The 18,797-nt window shown below is 49.3% G+C and overlaps 1 protein-coding gene and 2 long non-coding RNA genes across 3 annotated transcripts; 2 read left to right on the top strand and 1 right to left on the bottom strand.

Moving 5' to 3' along the window:
* The first annotated feature begins 4,974 nt into the window (after positions 1–4,974).
* On the top strand, positions 4,975–7,881 carry LOC120702088. Its single transcript, XM_039985858.1, has 8 exons — positions 4,975–5,805; positions 5,910–6,021; positions 6,098–6,243; positions 6,439–6,548; positions 6,632–6,741; positions 6,870–7,005; positions 7,074–7,136; positions 7,788–7,881. Exons 1-3 carry the CDS (start codon positions 4,975–4,977, stop codon positions 6,121–6,123), a joined length of 969 nt encoding a protein of 322 aa, XP_039841792.1. The 3' UTR covers positions 6,124–6,243; positions 6,439–6,548; positions 6,632–6,741; positions 6,870–7,005; positions 7,074–7,136; positions 7,788–7,881.
* Positions 7,882–8,002: 121 nt separating this feature from the next.
* On the top strand, positions 8,003–8,328 carry LOC120703610. The gene is made up of 2 exons (XR_005687093.1): positions 8,003–8,139; positions 8,228–8,328. It is a non-coding gene; the product is annotated as an uncharacterized LOC120703610 (long non-coding RNA).
* Positions 8,329–10,433: 2,105 nt separating this feature from the next.
* Positions 10,434–11,153, bottom strand: LOC120703612. Its single transcript, XR_005687094.1, has 2 exons — positions 10,840–11,153; positions 10,434–10,737 (listed from the first exon to the last, which is right to left on the bottom strand). It is a non-coding gene; the product is annotated as an uncharacterized LOC120703612 (long non-coding RNA).
* Between the last annotated feature and the right edge of the window lie 7,644 nt (positions 11,154–18,797).

Here is an 18,797-nt window from a genome sequence, read left to right as displayed (position 1 = left end):
TATAAAAGAATTGTCTCAGATCAATAAATTTTGCATGCTACAACCAAGAACCTTAAAGACTATACACGTCTCGTACACATCAGGTGTCTGAAAATTTCTTGGATTTCAGTCACCGACAACCTCCTGAGCATGGTGTGGCGTTATTCATCGTCCGTTGGAGATCGGATCAACCAGGTTCATCGACTGACAACTTGTTTTATAAACTTATCAGCTGCAGCTATTTTTATTACTTCTTACAAAACACTATTCAAACAGCCGCCGGCGGCGGAAAGAAATAGGTACTGTCCCCACCCCCACCCCCCTAAAGGCCTAAAAGTCCATGAGTACTGCCAAGCAAAGCTTATATATCATCATACATCACAGATTTTTGTTTTTTCAACGCCAGTCCGACAAACAAAGGTGGACATGAATAATGGCCGGCCGGTCGTGAGAGGCACGCCACGAAATGATGCTGGTATCTGTACGGCCTGGCGCCGCGCCGAATATTAGTGCTCGCTGTACGGATCGCAATCGACTGGTGCTGAAACAGACATATCCATCTATGGGGGACGACGACGAACGAACGAACCACGCCCTATTATTTCCGGAGGCTGCGTTTTGTCGTTCACAATGCTGCTGCATGATGCACGCCCTGGCAATAATAATCAAATGTTTGATTGGCTAGTCGTCAGGCGCCCGCCGTGCATGCATGGTCGTCGTCGTCCCCTCGTCCTGATGATAATGTCCTGCGATCGTACGGTCCAGTACAGCTACCTCATGTGAAATGATTGATCTGATCAGTCTTGGTGTCTTTAGCTTGTCCCTAACAAACCGATGATTTGGCCGGGTGTATGTGTGGAACCTAGACATCTTTTCTGTCGTCGTTCCTGTGGCAATCAAGCTGATTTCGAATGGAGCCCCTGCAAATCGATATACCAACAACTTTGTTAACAGTCCAATCACTCCATATATACAGTTGCAATTGATACAGTAGAGTTCGCTGAGGAATTGCTCTGTCTGTACGGAGGGTAGCGCAGTGTAGTTTCTTTTAGTAAAATGAACGGCTAAACATTATGTCCAAAGTCAGTGGTTTTTTTTATAAAAAGAATCAGAGCGATTTCATTTGGCTTGGTATGAAATGCCGACACCTTTGGAGAAAAAAAAAACAGAGGAACAGTTGTACTCCCTCTTTATTTTTATAAATAGCGTTCCGAAAATAAATGAAGTCCAGTTCATTTTAGTGCAATTTGTTGGTCGGAAATATCATCTATTAGAATATGGAGGGAGTATTATTCTTCTAAGACAAGAGAATTGATTTCTCAAGCGACACATTCCTCGTAATAACAAGAATTATCGCTTGAACTGTACCTTGCTTGAATTCATATGAACAGGATCATGGTGGACAGGGGGGTTGGGGGGCACATGCACCTTTGCTGATACGTGAACGTGCTATGGGAGTGGTTTTGGAATGTTTAGATCGGTTTCCAACCATATCCAATTGTGATTTCTGCTAGTGCTCAGTCGACGGCAAGATCCAAGTACCCTGGCGTCGATGACATCGATGAGCCAATTCATTGTCATCTGGTCATACCATGTGGCAGGACAGGCCACCGGGTGGATTATGTGGAAGATGCAATGCTGTACCCTGACCAGACATGCCGTGGCGTACCTATTCCTGACCATTATGCGAAGGTATATGTAACCCGAGTGGAGCCAAGACACGAGGGGTAGGCTCTCGATTTCGCATCACCTGACGGCAGCATCATGTTCCTTGGAGAGGCCAAGGACGAGTTCGTGATCTGGGACAAAGGAGATATCAGGTTCCACAGGAATCCACCAACCACTCCTCGACCAGCATCGTCGCCTAAGGGGCAGACACAAGCACCGATGATCGAACCGGCTCACACTGATATGTCGCCGGGTGATGACGGAGCCTACTATGATGACATTATCGGTCATTCTCCAACACCATTGCCGAAGGGGCAATCGAAACCAGCTGATGCCTCATCTCAGAGGGTGGCCCTAGAACCACCTGATGTCGTATCTCAAAGGGCGGCCCCGGAACCAGCTGACTTCTCATCTCAACAGGCCTCCCCAGAACCAGCTAATGACCTATCTCAGAGGCCGGCCCCAAAACCAGTTGAAGCAGTTACAACCTCCTATCCGATGACACCGCCTGTGGAGGTAGCCCAAGGCTTTCCTGAAACCCCTGAACCGAATCAACAAGATGTGCCACTTATTACTACCCCTCCTCTCCAACAAAGCCACCACGCCCGCAAGTAGTGCCAAGGTAGACCTCTGCATTTGATAAGAACAATAAGGACATTTCTCCATCTGTTGGGGCATGGATGGCTGCCTGTGGGAAGCAGCCGGTGTCATCAAAGGAAAGTGAGATGGTACAAAAGACAGAGAGACGGATTGGAAGGAACTTGTCAGATGATGTTGCAGAATGGAGGGTATCCTATGCGAAGCAACCAGTGCCACCAGATGAAAATCAGATGATGCGAAGCACTGAAATGCAGGTAGCACATATGAAACCTCAGTGGCCCGATTACAAAGTCAAACCTTATTATTCCCACGGGGATCCAATGGTCACTTGGGACGAGTACATGAAGCTCCCGTGGGAAATGAAGAGATGGCACAACTACTGGAACATGGAGGCAACAGATAAAGCAATTTTATACGTTAATGCCAAAATACCTAAGCACATGCAAGAACAGCTGGGTGGTGCACCTCTTCTAATGGTTGACTTTCAGGACATGTGGAACCTGTTCCGCCTCGAAAGATTAGACGCAACTCAAATAAAGTTTGGACCCTATAAGTATCCTACGCCTTATTAAGTCAGCAGGGCGACGCGTCGGTGGCGCGGGCGGCGGGGAGGCGGGGCGGGCGGCGGGGAGGAGGCGACGCGGTGCGGCCGTGGAGCGAGAGAGAGGAGGCGGCGGGGACGCGGGTCGGGTGCGGCCGGGGAGCGAGGCGCGGGCGGCGGGGAAGCGGAGCGGGCGGCAGGGAGGATGCGACGCGATGCGGGCGGCGAGCGAGAGAGAAGGGGATACGGGGAGGGAACGGACGAGGCGCCCTCCAATGTCTGATCTCAATCGAGCGGGCAAAACAAACCTGTCGACGTGGCCACCGCAGCCCTCTGTTGAAGAGAGATGCGATAATAGAGAGAGAGAGAGAACAGACTCATGCTCCAACCGATTGATCAATCATTGTACATTTCAATGGAATTTTACAGGTTTCGTACGGTACCTGCACTACTGCTATATAATTAAAACACCTTTACAGTGTTTCCCACTGTATATCCATGGGCCGGGGGCAACAAGCGCTCAACAGTGCAGCTCATTAGTATCATTGCTGAGTGCACTGCCGGTTGATGCATGTCTTGAATCAGTAGTGAGAAGAGTAACCAATGCTCCAGCCTGGCGTGATGAAGCGATTGTGACCCTTCATGACTGGTTTCAGCTACCAACCGACAATGTTCTGTATATGATACTGTGTGCTGATCGATGTGTTACTAATAACCAACGTAAACTTACCGTTCACCATCCAACAATGGCAGCTGTATTTTAATTTAATTAACTGTAATATATTCAAATTTAGATAAGTACAATTAAAATTGCCGTTCAATCAAATCAATTGATATCGACTAGTATCATCCACCACCCCATCAAACGTGAAGGCTCCTTTCGTTGGCCAAACATATCAAGATAGTACTTCCGTATCTAAAATAGATGTCGCCATTGATTTTTTTCACGAGTTTGATTGTTCGTCTTATTCAAAAAAAAATTGTAAGGTTTCAAAAACTTGTGTATGACTATTTTCATCATATAAGATATTTTAAGCATGATTGATGTTTTTTTGTGTCTGCATAAACTTTCTGGACAAGAGGATGGTCCAATTTGTGAAAAAAGGTCAACGGTGACTAGGATTTTAGAGATAAAGAAAACAGAGAGATGTTAATTTTCAACTAGTTGAAAACAAAAAAAATTCAACTGATTGCTTCCTAGCTGTCAGATCTTGTTCCAACGGCGGAGGCCATCGTCAACCTGCATCGAGTTGAAAACTCTTATTTTTCAACTGATTCATCTCACCCATTGGATCTTCATCTAACAGTTGATCTCTGTCTTAGCTTCTACCTTCAAACCATATAATTTGTTTTTTAAATTACTTTTTTTTTAAATAAAATATGTGGCATGTAGCACAAAGTACAAATTACAAAAATGAGCTATAGTTAGACATATACAGAATTTAAATTAAAAGCGTCCCACAGAAACAAATAACAAGACAAAAAAAGAATTAAGACTGAGTAGCCCCTCCCCTAACCAATTTAGTTGAAAGATTCACAGATTTCAACTAGTTAAGATAGAGTAAACATGAAAAAAATATTAGATAAAGATGTCAATTCAAGTCCCACATATGTACTACATATTTCATAGGTTGCAATCGATTGTAAAGTTGTAAAGTTTACAATCAAATTGTCATCTGTCCGATCGCTTCTAGATTCGTGCGTCGATTTGATGTTGCCTATTTATCTTGCCTATTTATTAGTTGTCCTTGTGGGACATCATAGATTACCTATTTTCTAACTATAGAAAAGAATTGTCTTTTGTTATTTGTAGCCGTTAGATCACAGATCAATGGCCCAAAAAATCGATTGTAAAATAGCAACTCCCTATGTACTATCTCGAAATCGAATTAAAGCTTGGACTGTTTAATCGCATCTGTGAGGGAGTAACTGTCGAGGCCCTCGTAGAACAGCTCCTTGAACCTGTCCACTCTCTCTGGTTCCATCGTCACTACCACCTTGTTTGCATGGGGGCGAAAAAGTTTTCATAAAAACTTTTCGCAATTTTGACCACTAATTAAGGGTATTAAATGAAGTCTAATTACAAAACCACATATACAACCATGGGTACGGTAGCAACACTAAGCTAATAAGACCTTTGAACGCATGACTAGATGATAGTTAATGTAGCATTACTGTAGCCAATCATGGTGAAACTTGGGTCATTTAGCAAGATGTGCCGCCCTAATGGACTCGGTGCCGAAGGAGGCAGCGGCTACGAGGAGTGCGGCTACACGGACGGCAACCACAACGGCGGCGGAGGCGGCGCGCCCGCCGGACAGAGCCAGAGCACCGACCTGCACCAAGCCGATCCGCCCGTCACGCTGCGGAAGGAGTTCGCGGCGCTACGCGTCCAACTCCACCTCATCAAGGCCCTTGACAACCCGTCCTGCCTCGGGTACGGCGCCGCGGGGAGGCCGTGCTCCATCGGGGCCAACCGCTTCCTCGCCCACGTCACCGACGGCGGCCTCCACCACTACGAGGAAAGGCCTCTTCCCGCTCTTCCACTCCCCGTCCTCGGAGTTCACCGCGCACCGTTTCCGGGTGCTATGGTGCCTGTGGTGGTTCGTTTGATCGTTTTGTTGCAGGTGACCATCTCGCCAGAGCAGAAGCCGAAGGGCCTGGTGTCCGAGCGCACCAGTGGACTTGTTGCTCAAGGAGGAGGATGCTCCGAGGACTACATCATCGGGGAATGCAACTACAACGACGGCGGAGGCGGCGTGGGCTACTTCCGCGACGGCGACCGCGGGCGCGCCGGACAGAGCCAGCGCATCGATCCACACCAAGCCGAGCCAGCCATCACGGCCGCCGCCGCCGCGCTGCTGCGGAAGGAGTTCGGCTTGCTACGCGTCCATATCCGCCCCATGGAGACCCTTGACCCATCCCACCTCGCGTACGGCGCCGCGGGGAGGCCGTGCGCCATCGGGGCCAACTGCTTCATCACCCATCTCACCGCCGGCGGCCTCCACCACTACGAGGTTAGGCCTCTTCCCGTTCTTCCACTCCCTGTCCTCGGAGTTCACCGCGCACCGTTTCCGGGTGTTGCGGTGCCTGTGGTGGTTCATTGATCGTTTCGTTGCAGAGCGGCGGCCACATCCCCGCGAACGACGGCGGCGACTCTCTGTTCACCGCCGGCGCGCTGCCGTTCGACACCAGGAAGTTCGAGGCCATTGTCATTCTGAATACGACAAAAGGTGCGTAATGCGTAAACTACTTCGCTTCTCTAGATCGCTGAAGCGATGAGATGCCAATATTTGATGAATTGTGCAGTAAGGGTTGGCAGTACAATGTGTTGATCAAGCACGCCGCTGCGAACATCCTTCTGCAGCGGAGGATGCTCTTGGCAGGCTACCCCACGGACATCCGGGCGGAGGCGCTGCAGGTCCTTGACATCGTGGACGACATCTTCGTCGTAGGTCAGATATGACTTCGCTTCTGAGTTTGAATTTTGTTTCAATTATCTTCAGTACGGTAGGAACGCAAATAGGATTTAAAGTGGAAGCTGTAATTTAGTGATTGCTTCAAAGAAAAAAAAATTCCCAGCTACCCTTCACGTGCAGTTCAGATCTTGTTTCTTTGCTAGATGTTAAACTTTACATTTTCCACTGCAGATGTATCTTCAACAGTTCCCATTGAACCCTTGCTACTGATTGACTTCGTTCAGAAGATTTTTAAGATTGATATCTTGAATGGAAAGTTCACTAAAGCTGAATATGCTAAGGTACACATTTTCTCCTGCCTGAGTACACTATCCAAAGTTGAGCTTGAGAGTTAAGATGTATATGTTGTTATCTGAATGTGCAGCTTTTGAAGGCCCTCAGTGACATGAGAATTGAAGGTACAAACGAAGTAGTAATCCAAAACTACAGAGCTGTTGGGTTGTTGTCGTCCTCGAATTGTATTAATGATTCGAGGTTGGATTGTTCTCCTTTACCTTTATATTGAACAAAATATCCTAGTCTCTCTTGTTCAGAAATGATAGCATCAATTCTATTGTTGGCACTTTGTTAATCAGATGTTTCTTGGACCCTTAATATTTCAGTTTCGAATCACCTCCTGGACCCATGAAAAAGTTCATAGATGATTCTAGAGAAAAATACAATCTGGAACTGAAGTACAAGTTTCTCCCATGCCTTCAAGTTTGCAGTGAGCAGAAGATGAAATATCTTCCTATAGAGGTTGGATTTCTATACTCTTTACACTTCATATATTCTGCTCCTATTTCTGAACATCCATTTGGATTCAGGTTTGCAAGATAGTTCCCAGACAGCTTTATCAGAAGAAGCTGGAAGCCAGTCAGGTCGCAAGTGTAAGTCAACCTGCCAGCTTTGGACTGAACTCAATCAGTCGCAATTTTGTGTCATCTGTGAAATTTTCTCTAGCCCAACTTAACTTCCTTAGGTTCTTGATCTCAACCAGTGCAACAGCAACAAACTTGCAAAAGTTGATGCTAGAGTTCTGCCACCTCCAAATGTACTACTTCCATGTTTTCTAATGTAGATTTTGTCTAAAGCAGCTTGTGATTGTCTCGTGTGCTCTCTCTTTTTTTTTGCTGTTGTTGTAGCTTAAGAACCTCTTCCAGTATAGCAACTTACTTTACATTATGTTCTTTACCAAAGGAATATATCAAGATAACATTTGCTTTAACTTTGCATGGGGTTTTGATAGATAAATATTTTTTTTCTTAATATGTCACCCTTGTTTGTCAATTTCATTTGGACTGTTTTCAGAAAGTAGAAAATGTTGTCCAACTCAGCAACTGGGCATGCATTAATTTTCTTTTAAGATTTGTCTAACCGTGTTGTTGAGTAACTCTGCTCTAAACTGGCTGAAATGTCTTGTATTACTGGAGTGGTACTCAACTCTATTATTATTGTTTTTAGATGTCTTTTGGTCTTCTTCTTCTTTGTTTTTTTTTTCTGGTAGTGCTCCTAGCTTATCATTTTCACTTTTATTTCAGGACTTATCTGATTGAAAGCTTCCAATATTCATTGAACGCTCAGATAAAGTGGAAGATGACCTTCATTTGCGGTATGGAGAATCTCGGAATGAGGTGAGAGATAAAAAAGATTGCAAATATTGCTATTGGCATCAATGCCAACATAAACCTCAGCATCACCTCTTGTGAAAAAAGAGCTGCCGATCAAAATATTATGATACGTTTACCATCTTGACAGGGCGGAGGGAGGCACTCAGCCTTTGATGATGTACAAAAGAGTTTGCCGATTGTTTCAAACAAGCCAACAATTATATTTGGTGCTGATGTTACCCCTCTTAAACCTGTAGATGATTCTGCCCCCTCCATTGCATCTGTAAGTTCTCATTTTCTTTGAACAATGGACAATACCTTCTCTAATTTCATGACATTAGATTAAAAGAAGTTGCCTAGTGTTCCTTTAGGTCGGTGGCTCCGAAGATTGGCATGAGGTGTCCAAGTATAGTGGTATCCTTCCACAAATTTACCGTAAAACACTCACTGATGGCCTAGAAAATATTTTCAAGTAAGAACATCACTCTATTTGTCTGTTTGAAATTTTGTGAAATGTGATGTCATCAATTCTGTTGTTGGCACTTTGCTAATCAGTTGTTACTTGGAACCTTACATTTCAGAGAAAAATGCAATCAAGAGATGATCAGGCTCAACCTTACCACTGGCTTTGAAGGAAATGAGTTTGGACAATCCAACTCTGTGTTTGAAACTGACTGTGAGCCCATCAGAGTAAGAAAAATGCATAAAAAATGTAAGCAAACTGTTGTGTTCCTTTTGTGGCTTTATTCTTACATTTTTCTTAATTAACAGAATACAGTAACGATGAAACTTGATGGGAACAAAGAGAATGACTAGACAAGCTATTGCCAAACGATGGCTCAAGTTAAAGCTTGGTTCATGTCCAATGGTACTGCTGTGGATGTAAGTGAACTGGTGGGCGAAGAAAAGTACATCCATGTGGTGCCGGATAATGGAACGTTTCATCTTACCCTGACACACGGGGGAGAGTCCGTTGACTTAATCGTAGATGCCCGTGAAGCAAGGTTGAAGGGCAAAGCAAGCCCAGATCTAATATGCGAATTTAATAGTTGTGAGAGCTATATCTCCCATGAATTCGTCCAAATGCTGAAAGATTGCGATGGTTCTTACTCACCAGTGGCACCAGACCATCGCATTGAGTTAATTCCAGTTGGAAATCAAGCTCTGCTAGAAGCTTTCAGGATATTGAAGGCAGGACCAGGAGCAGATATCAAAGGAGAGCTGGTATCATTGTTCGAGGAAGCCTGTGGGGTAATCATAGTTCACTTTCTTGAGCCTTTAAAATACCATGAGATATTTGACTTTGTTTGCGAGGCTTTGAGAGATGATAAACCAAGTTATCTGCCAAAGTACCTGGTCAATAAAAATATGGGGCAAAATGGGTGAGACTGCTAGTAAGTATGTCTTTCGGTCACTCACTGGCTCCCAAGTTGATAAGTTCGATATATCATGGAGGGGGGCTGAAACACTTAAATCATTTGAGGATGTGGTAAATAATGTATTCATTATGCCTCAAGTTTTCCTTGATCGTGTGTTCTTTAAGAAAGTACAGTTCAAGGATACCACTTTCAGACCAGTGGATCCTGGCCTAGGTGATCCTGATTCATTCCCAATGGTCAACTTATACAGAAGAATTGTGAACAAATCAAATCTGAACAAGAGGGAGAGGCAGTTCCTCCTAGATCACGAGTTCTATTTCGGAAATAGATCCGGAGGTCCCCCGTGCAAGCTTGCAGTGACAGTCCTTGAGAAGGGGAAAGATTCCAAACCATGGAAGTCTGTTCTGCCCTTCCGTGGCCAGTTAGTCCGCAACAGTGCCAGACTGTTGTCCATCTGGAAACATCATTTCAAGTGAGCATGCTGGAAATGCTGTAAACTTTTGGTCGCAGTAAGAACACATCAAATTTCTGTACATTTTGCTCTGAGTTGTACTGATTGAAATTCAATGGCTAGGTTTTTAAGTTGTAGTGATTAAGTTGTAGTCTTTCATGGTTACTTGTATGGGTTTCATGAATAAACTTTTGGTCGCAGTAAGAACACATCAAATTTCTGTACATTTTGCTATGAGTTGTACTGATTGAAATTCAATGGCCAGGTTTTTAAGCTGTACTGATTGAGTGTACTCTTTCATGGTTACTTGTATGGGTTTCATGAGTAAATTTTTGGTCGCAGTGGTGGATAAATCCGCCTGTTTGTTGAAGTTTGTATCAGTCTTGGATTCTGCAATCGTTGAGATACCTACAATCATGCCAATTTCTGTCCGTGTTTTCTGTTGGCCTAATCTTATGCCTGTATGTTCGATATGTCTGTGTGTTCTATTTGTGTGCCTGTATGATCGACAGCCAGCTACGTATTTGTCGTATACCTGCCTGTCGGCGTGTTGTCAGCTATGTATATATGCCTGTTGGCCTCCCGCCTGGACCAGTATTGATACCTGTTGAACAAGTTTTGGAGCGGCTGGATTGAAACCTGGTGGATTCGTTCCTAGTGAGTGACACCAGGTGGAACAACTCATTCCAGGCCATGATCCATTCTAGGCCAGGATTCACACCAAGGCTGCCGAACAAGGCCAGGCAGTAGAAGCTAACATAAATTAGACTGCAGTTCAGGATTCTCGAGAACGTGAACGGGTTCGGCCCGGAGTCAACCGGTGCACGAACGTGAATAACTCCAGTGTGGCATCCCATCGAACAACCTACGGGCAGACGTGCCGCCGCCGAAGTAGTAGTGTAGACGACAGGGGACGCCATGACGCCAGAGATGGAGATGGACGGTGAACAACCTTGTGCACACGACCTTTGTTCCCATGGTCACGCCATGAGGCCATCACCCACTAACGCTCACACCCACCGCTCCAGCGACGACGTTCCCGCGCGGCTACCTGCTCGCCAGCGAAACCGCGAGGAGCATGAGTGTCAGTGGAGTCAGGCGAACCGACTTTCGCACTTGGATGGGAAAAAGATGAACGGAAGAGGGATCTCACCTGCGAGGGCGGTGGCGCGTCCTGGAGCTCCACGGCAGCGACAATGGCGGTCGTGGCCCAGGCTCCACAGCGGTTCACATGACCAACCAAAGGACTGGGAACGTAGAGGGAACCGAGGCGAAGGTGTGGGCGCGGGTAATCGAAGAAAGATGGACGGAGGAGGGTGAATCGAACATAGGGGCGGCGCTCGGTAGTGGCGACAACGGTGGGTGGCTTAGCGCGTCGTCGCGCTCGGCCTCCTTGCGTGGCGCGCGGCGCGTACGCAAGAGCGGAGCAGTAGGGCGAGGCGTGGAGAGGGAGAGAGTAGCAGCAGCTAGCTCGGCCGGGTCGATCTCCCCTTAAAGATGATAGCGGCGACGTCGACGAGGCCAAGAAACGGATTCATCATCACGCGCAGGAGGACACGTAGAGGCTGGTGGGACCGGTGGCGGGGCCTGCGGCACACTTCGATGCTGGCACTGCTCTCCCTCGGAGCCTCCGCGCCTGTCTCTGGCAGGCGGGAACGAGTGGACAGAGGAGGGAGGGAGATGGGTGTGGGCTGATTGGAAAGGGTGGGTTCGGCCCACATGGTGGTGGCGCGGCCCAACAGAGAAGCAGAGAGATGAGGATGGTTGGGCTGCTGAAGAAATGGAGCCCAAAGACCATAAGGATAATTCAATTGAATTTGAATCTTTAATCCTCCATAAGTTAGGCAAAGTCAAATCTGATGTCGATGAAATTTGACAGGTGACCTATTTATATTATAAAGAATCAATTTTTCCAACCGAACTCAGAATTTGAATTTAAAATTCAAATTTGAATTTGAACCAATTTGTTAACTCTTTTTTTTAAGGAAAACCGTGGGGGAGTTCCCAATAGCGCTTCATTTTCTCATTTTAGGAAAAAACAACTATACAGGCAAGCAAACATAAGAAAGAAAAAAGAGACTTACAACTAACAGCTGGGGGGGGAGAAAATGAAATCTACACAATTTGTTAACTATTGACAACAAGGTTCAATTAATTAGGAATTTCGATCCCAATTTAAATTCCAAGTTCACATGGAAGCAATTGAACCTGAAATTCAAACTTTTGAGACCTTTTTGCCACCAAGCTTATGCATGTACAAAAGTGTTACAAGGCAATGTGACACAGGGTGTCACATGAGGGGTCCTATTTATAGCCTAGGGAGGTTTCTTGGCCATGTGGAGATGCTTGGAATCAAAGGAGCATCTTCCATGCATGCTTGCCATGTGTCTAAGGCGGCTCCGGCAGTTTCAACGGTTACTTGGCAAATCCCCAACCATCACCGACCTACAACCGACCTAACGAACCGACACGGGAAAAGGCCGGGCCAGAGGCCTTACCCCTGGGTCGGCTGACCCCTCAGGTCGGCGGTTACTTGGCGAATCCCCAACCATCACCGACCTACAACCGACCTAACGAACCGACACGGGAAAAGGCCGGGCCAGAGGCCTTACCCCTGGGTCGGCTGACCCCTCAGGTCGGCGGACCTGGGGGTGGCCCCCCGGCCCAGTCCTTTAGCCGGTTGCCTCTTGGGCTGATTCTAGGCCCAATCCAACCCAAGGATTTCTCGGGTTTCCGGGATTTCTTCGGAATTGGGCCTTTTCACCCTTTTTGGCTGAATTTTAATTTTTCCAGGGTCAATGGTTATATGCAATTTAGCCCCAGAACTTCTTGGAAATTACCTGCAAGCCAAAAATCACCAAAACTTGTGGAATTGATTAATAAAAACCCCTACCACTAAGTTAGGTATTACTTTTATGCTCTTTTTGCAAGAGTTGACGGCCTAAACTAGTGCGATAAGAGCCATCAACAACCGGCTAATCGATCCGTCCGAGGGAATCGATATTCCCTTCGGAGAAACCACGCAGCGGGGTTCCAGGGGCCAGAAGATGGGTCTTGGATAGTCCCATTTTGTCGAAAGTGCTGGCGAACAAGAGGTCGGCGGAACTTCCGTTGTCCAAGATCCTCCGCACGTCTACTCCCTGGATGTTGGCGGTGATGACTAACGCGTCGGTGTGTGGGAAGAACTTGGCACACATATCGTCTTCCGAGAACTCAATGGGGACGTTCATCCACCGAGTCCTAGTGACCTGTGGGGAGGAAGCGACATGCATCACCTGTCGGAGGTTTGGATTCGAAGGTGTGTGAAGACCCTCCGGTGATGGTCATGATGACGGTGTGGAGTCCCACGATATGCTGGGTAGGTCGGGGATCCGCGGCGGGGGGCTCTGTCTTCGGGATGACCGGCGGCTGTGGGGCCAGAAACGCGGTGCGGGGGGGTGGTGGGGGGGGGGGTTACTCCCGGTGGTGGCGGGGAGCACTGATCGCCAGCACCTAGCTTTGCGGAGGCTGCATTCCGAGCACCCATCCGGGGGCAGCGACGACTCTGGGTGAAGAGTGTAGGACGACTCGAGTTTGGGGTGGCCTTGCCACCACTCTTTGTGCCGCAACAGTGGGACATTGCGGAGTGGTGTGTGTTGACTCCTGCTAACGCACGCGACTAGGAACAGGGTAATTCCCAGCAACGGCGCCAGACAGGAGTCATGCGGGGTAGGTCGATGCAATTACCGAATAAATCCGCAAGCGGACGGATCCGAAATGCGAACTTCCAAAAACCCCTAAACATGATTCTTGGGTCATACAGAGTGGGTTGGGCGCATTCGTTGCGAAAAAATTCGACCACGTGCTTTCCGGTGCACAGGTGGCCATAACGAGCCTACCGGGCCCAGATCGTACCCGTTGCCCCGTCCGAAAAGCGAACTTCCGAAAACCCCAAAACATGAGTCTTGGGTCATACGGAGTGGGTTGAGTGCGTTCGTTGCGAAAAAATTCGAACGCGTCTTCCGGTGCACAGGTGGCCATATTGGCCAGGTCAGGCCCATATTGTACCCGTTGCCCCATCCGGAAAGCAAACTTCCAAAAAGCCATAAACATGAGACTTGGGTCATACGGAGTGGGTTGGGCGCGTTCGTTGCGAAAAAATTCAAACGCGTGTCTTCCGGTGCACAAGTGGCCATATCTGCCATGTCGGGCCTAGATCGTACCCATTGCCCCGTCCGAAATGAGAACTTACGAAAACCCCAAAACATGAGTCTAGGGTCATACGGAGTGGATTGGGTGTGTTCGTTGCTAAAAAATTTGACAGCGTGCCTTCCGGTGCACAGGTGGCCATAGCGGGACTATCGGGCCCAAATCGTAACCGTTGCCCCGTCCGAAACGCAAACTTCCGAAAAACCCTAAACATGAGTCTTGGGTCATACGGAGTGGGTTGGGTGCATTCGTTGCGAAAAAAATTCGACCGCGTGCCTTTCGGAGCACAGGTGGCCATAACGGGCATGTCGGCCCCAGATCGTACCCGTTGCCCCGTCCGCAATGCAAACATCCGAAAACCCCTAAACATGAGTCTTGGGTCATACGGAGTGGGTTGGGTGCGTTCGTTGTGAAAAAATTCGACCGCGTGCCTTCCGGTGCACAGGTGGCCATAACGGGCCTACCGGGCCCAGATAATACCCGTTGCCCTGTCCAAAATGCGAACTTCCGAAAACCCCAAAACATGAGTCTTGGATCATACGGAGTGGGTTGGGTGCATTCGTTGCGAAAAAATTCGACCGCGTGCCTTCCGGTGCACAGGTGGCTATAATGGGCCTGCCGGGCCCAAATCGTACACCCTCTTCGAACTCCATCCCAACAGCTGTGGGGTTGGGTTGGCTTCAACCCAGCTCGCCCTTCGACCGGTAGCAAGTAGCAACTACTAGCAAACTAACGCCAGATCGCCGGGCACGCACACGGATCGACCCCGGCTCGCCGTCGACCGTGCGCCCGTACGTACGTCGAGACCCGACGACCCCACCCATCTAGCCGGGCCTCGGCACGGATTGATCATGATCGTGAGTCGTGCCCCCACACTGGTTCGATCAATGCAAGAATGATCATCATCCCGCCAGCTCCACTAGAGGCGCGCGTGGTGGACCATGCGGTCGAAAAACGCAGCTGCTTCGTTCCTCCGCGGCCCGGCCCACGGACGTCAGGGAAACTCAGACAATCCGTACTACGATTTGCGTTCGTTTTCATGAAGCTGCGTGCTTTTTTTTTTTCCGTCTGCTAACAAAAACTAGTGCGTTACTACGAGCAAACACTTTATTGAGTTAGGAAGGATCAACATAGGTAAATTGCATAAGTTACTTATACACTGAGAATAATAAATATATATTGTAACTTTTTTTAAAAAAATTAACCAATTTGTACTCTCAACTTGTTTCCGTAGATATACATTAAAGCTGACACCCACTGGCAGCCCGTAAATATATGACATCGGATTTTCAGAATCGTTGCCACAGACTTGCAACACTGCACTTATCTCTTTAAGCATTGCACTTATCTCTTTAAGCATTCCAAAATCTGTTGTTGGCTTAGACGGAAGAGTCCAAGCAGTGTGAATGTTGCTAACCAGATCATCGTTAATAGGGTTGGAATCAAAAGCTTTCTTGATTTGTCGAGTGAATTCAGATAGCTCATAGGACCCATCAACAAAAAGACCTTCCAAGCGATTAATTACCTGAACTGACTTTCCTAGAAGTAACTTTGAACAAACTCCAATCTTTCACAGTCTAAATAAATTTTAGCTAACAAGGGAAGTTCCAACACTTGAACCTCCTTATAAAGTTATAATGAAATTCCAACCTTAACTTCTCCGGTACTTGGACATGGCGCTGGTGGGCTTGGAGGCAATCTGTCGAACACCTGCGGGATAGCAGCTTGCCGTACTCGTTCTCTTCGCGTTGGCAGCGGCTCGGCGTGGTGGTGGGCAACCCGGCGGCGTCGCTGTAGCTTGGCGGGCAGGTAGCTGAGGAGTCGCGATTTGGTCTGGGCTTGGCGCGGGCCGTCGTCGTTCCGGTCCCCGCGTCCCGCGGCCCTGCCGGCCTGCTGTCCACGCCGGCTCGCCGCCGCGCCCGTGGCCGATGCCACTCCTGGCCGCTGGGCCACCGCCGTAGCCGCCGGACCGCGCAAGCGCCTGGTCCCGCTGTCGTGCGCCTGTCCGCACCTGGGCGCCCGCTCGGTCGCGCGTCGCTGGTGCAGCGCGCTCCCGCCGCTGTGGAAACCCATCCTGCCGCCGGCCTGGCCGCGCTCCCTCGCGAGGGAGGCAGCGAGGAAGGGCAGGGAAGCTGGGGGTGACGCGTGGAGAGACAGATAGGGAGGTGGGGCTGCTGCTATGGAGGAGCTACGGAGAGAGACCGCAGGGAGAGGGAAGGGGCTGCGCCATGGGAGAGAGAAGGAGGTGGATGGCGCTGGCTGCTTGGGAGAAGGAGGCGCTGCCGGCCGCCGTGGTAAGAGGGCAGAGGAGAACGGGAGCTGCTGCCAAAGGGCAGGATGCGGACGGAGAGCCGGAGAGGGACGGGACGGGCGCGGACATGGGAAAGGGCGGGCCGCGGGGGCTCGCTCTCTCGGACGGAGTGATGGACAAAGGACGGGCACCATCCATCGGGAGGACGGGAGCGTGACGCCGCCGCGGGCCGCGCAGAGCCGCTTTTGATACAAATCGCGCGCGCGATCATATTAATTTGGCCGTTGAAGCCATCAGTGGGCCCAAATGAGTTCGGTCTGACATCAGCCTCTCCGCCTTCTCCGTGTTTCCGCGTTTCGCAGCAGCTCCTCCACCCGCCTCTCCGCCTCCGCCGCGGACTCCTTGGCCTGCGCCATCTCCATCTCCACGTCCCGCAGCCTCGTCGCCATCGTCTGCTAATGAGTTGGGTTGAAATGGGTTTTATGGGGTGGATTTTGAAATGGAGTATGTTTGGATGATTTAAAATGGGTTGTATTAGTTAATGGGGTGGGTCGGGGCGGGTTCTGTATAAATGCGGGTTGAGGCGGGTTGGGGTGGGTTGAAATGGATATTTTTTACAAAATAGTATAACTATATATAAATGTGGGTTCCACGTGAGAACGGGACTCTGAAATTAAAACCACGTGTTTATATCAGAAAATTTTATCGAAATTGACTGAATTTTGTTGGAGATGACTCAGTACGACTGGCAGCTATTTTGTGCAAAGCAGTGTGGCTAGAACTACCTGTGGGCCCCACATGAAGAGCCGGACCCTGGAATTAAAACCTCGCGTTCACACTATAAAATTTTATCGAAATTGACTGAAATTTGTTGGAGATGACTCAGTACGACTGGCAGCTACTCTGTGCAAAGCAGCGTGGCTAGAACTACACGTGGGCTCCACATCAAGAGCCGGACCCTAGAATTAAAACCTCGCGTTCACACTATAAAATTTTATCGAAATTGACTGAAATTTGTTGGAGATAACTCAGTACGACTGGCAGCTACTCTGTGCAAAGCAGCGTGGATAGAACTACACATGGGCTCCACATCAAGAGCCGGACCCTAGAATTAAAATCTCGCGTTCACACTATAAAATTTTATCAAAATTAACTGAAATTTGTTGGAGAAGACTCAGTACGACTGGCAGCTACTCTGTGCAAAGTAGCGTGACTAGAACTACACGTGGGCTCCACATCAAGAGCCGGACCCTGGAATTAAAACCTCGCGTTCACACTATAAAATTTTATCGAAATTGACTGAAATTTTTAGAGATGAGTCAATATGACTGACAGATACTCTGTGCAAAGTAGTGTTGTTAGACATATATGTGGTCCCCACATTAAGTGTAGAACCACAAAATTCCTCTGCATAGTAGAACCCATGGGTTTTTATGGGTTACCCGCTTATAATGGGGCGGGTTGGTTAGAGTTGATAAATTAACTAATTGGGTTGGGTGGGGTTGGGTATCTAAATATGTTAATTTTGGATGGGGTTGGGTATGGGGCGGGTTCCAACCCATTAGCAGGACTACCTGACCACTCCGCGGCCGCCGTTCTCGTCGTCCACCACCACCGCCACGGGAGGGAGCGAACCTCTGCGTGTCAGAGTTGTCGGTGTAAGAGCAACTCCAATAGGAATATTAAATTTGTGTGAGCAAATACTCATTTAGAAGTCCACTTTTAAATTTTGTAGCCTCAAACATGAGCCTTCACTCCAGCAGGGTCGAGTAAACAGGCTTCCATTTTTTAACCTGACAACTAGACCCCACATGTCATCTCTTTCCCCTCCCCTGCCCATCTGAGCCAAGCGCGCATGCCCTGCTCCCGCGCCGCTGACGCGCGCCACCGCCCCAATGGCCTGAGCCCCGGCAGCTGGCGCCGGCGCTCGCCTCCGCGCCTACTACTACGCACTCGACGAGAAGCTGCTCATCTACGACTACCTCCCCAATGGCTCCCTCCACTCCGCTCTCCACGGTAAAATTTGTCAAAAAATCATTTCCTGCTACTGCATTGTATCCAGCACGGATCTTTTGTAACATCAGTGAGTCTTGTTCGTCCCAGGTGGCCTGAGCCCGACGGCGTCGCCGACGCCTTTGCCGTGGTCCGTGAGGCTGTCGATCGTGCAGGGCGCGGCGAGGGGTCTGGCCTACCTGCACGAGTGCAGCCCACGCCGGTACGTGCACGGCTGCATCAAGTCCTCCAAGATCCTGCTTGACGACGAGCTCCGCGCGCACGTGTCCGGGTTCGGCCTCGCCCCGCCTAGTCGCCGGCGCGCACGAGACCGCCGCGGGCTCCCCCCAAGAAGCTTGGCAGCGCCGCCTGCGCGCTCCGCGGCGGCGCCGTCTCGTACGTGGCGCCCGAGCTGTGCGCGCCCGGCGGCGCCCCTGCCGCGGCCGCGACGCAGAAGGGGGGCGTGTTCGCGTTCGGCGTCGTGCTGCTGGAGGTCGTGACCGGGCGCGAGCCGACGGAGGGCGAGGGCGGCATGGACCTGGAGGCCTGGGACCTGGGTGCAGCGCGCGTTCAAGGAGGAGCGCCCGCTGTCGGAGGTGGTCGACCCGCCGCCTCCACGTCACAGTTCGCCTCGGCCCTGCCACCGCCCACGCGGTGCTTCTTGCAGCCGGCAGCCATGG

Source organism: Panicum virgatum, chromosome 4K, assembly GCF_016808335.1.
Source record: "Panicum virgatum strain AP13 chromosome 4K, P.virgatum_v5, whole genome shotgun sequence".
In the NCBI taxonomy this organism is placed as follows: Eukaryota; Viridiplantae; Streptophyta; class Magnoliopsida; order Poales; family Poaceae; genus Panicum; species Panicum virgatum.
The sequence above is the reverse complement of the archived record's forward strand: the minus strand, read 5'-3'. Positions and strand labels throughout refer to the sequence as shown.

Bases quoted from the DNA above. Each gene is read 5' to 3' on its own strand.
- LOC120702088 (XM_039985858.1), top strand. From the start codon at position 4,975: ATGGTGAAACTTGGGTCATTTAGCAAGATGTGCCGCCCTAATGGACTC. The intron at 5,806-5,909 runs GTTAGGCCTCTT...GTTTCGTTGCAG, and splicing joins GCGGCCTCCACCACTACGAG to AGCGGCGGCCACATCCCCGC. The intron at 6,022-6,097 runs GTGCGTAATGCG...TGAATTGTGCAG, and splicing joins CATTCTGAATACGACAAAAG to TAAGGGTTGGCAGTACAATG.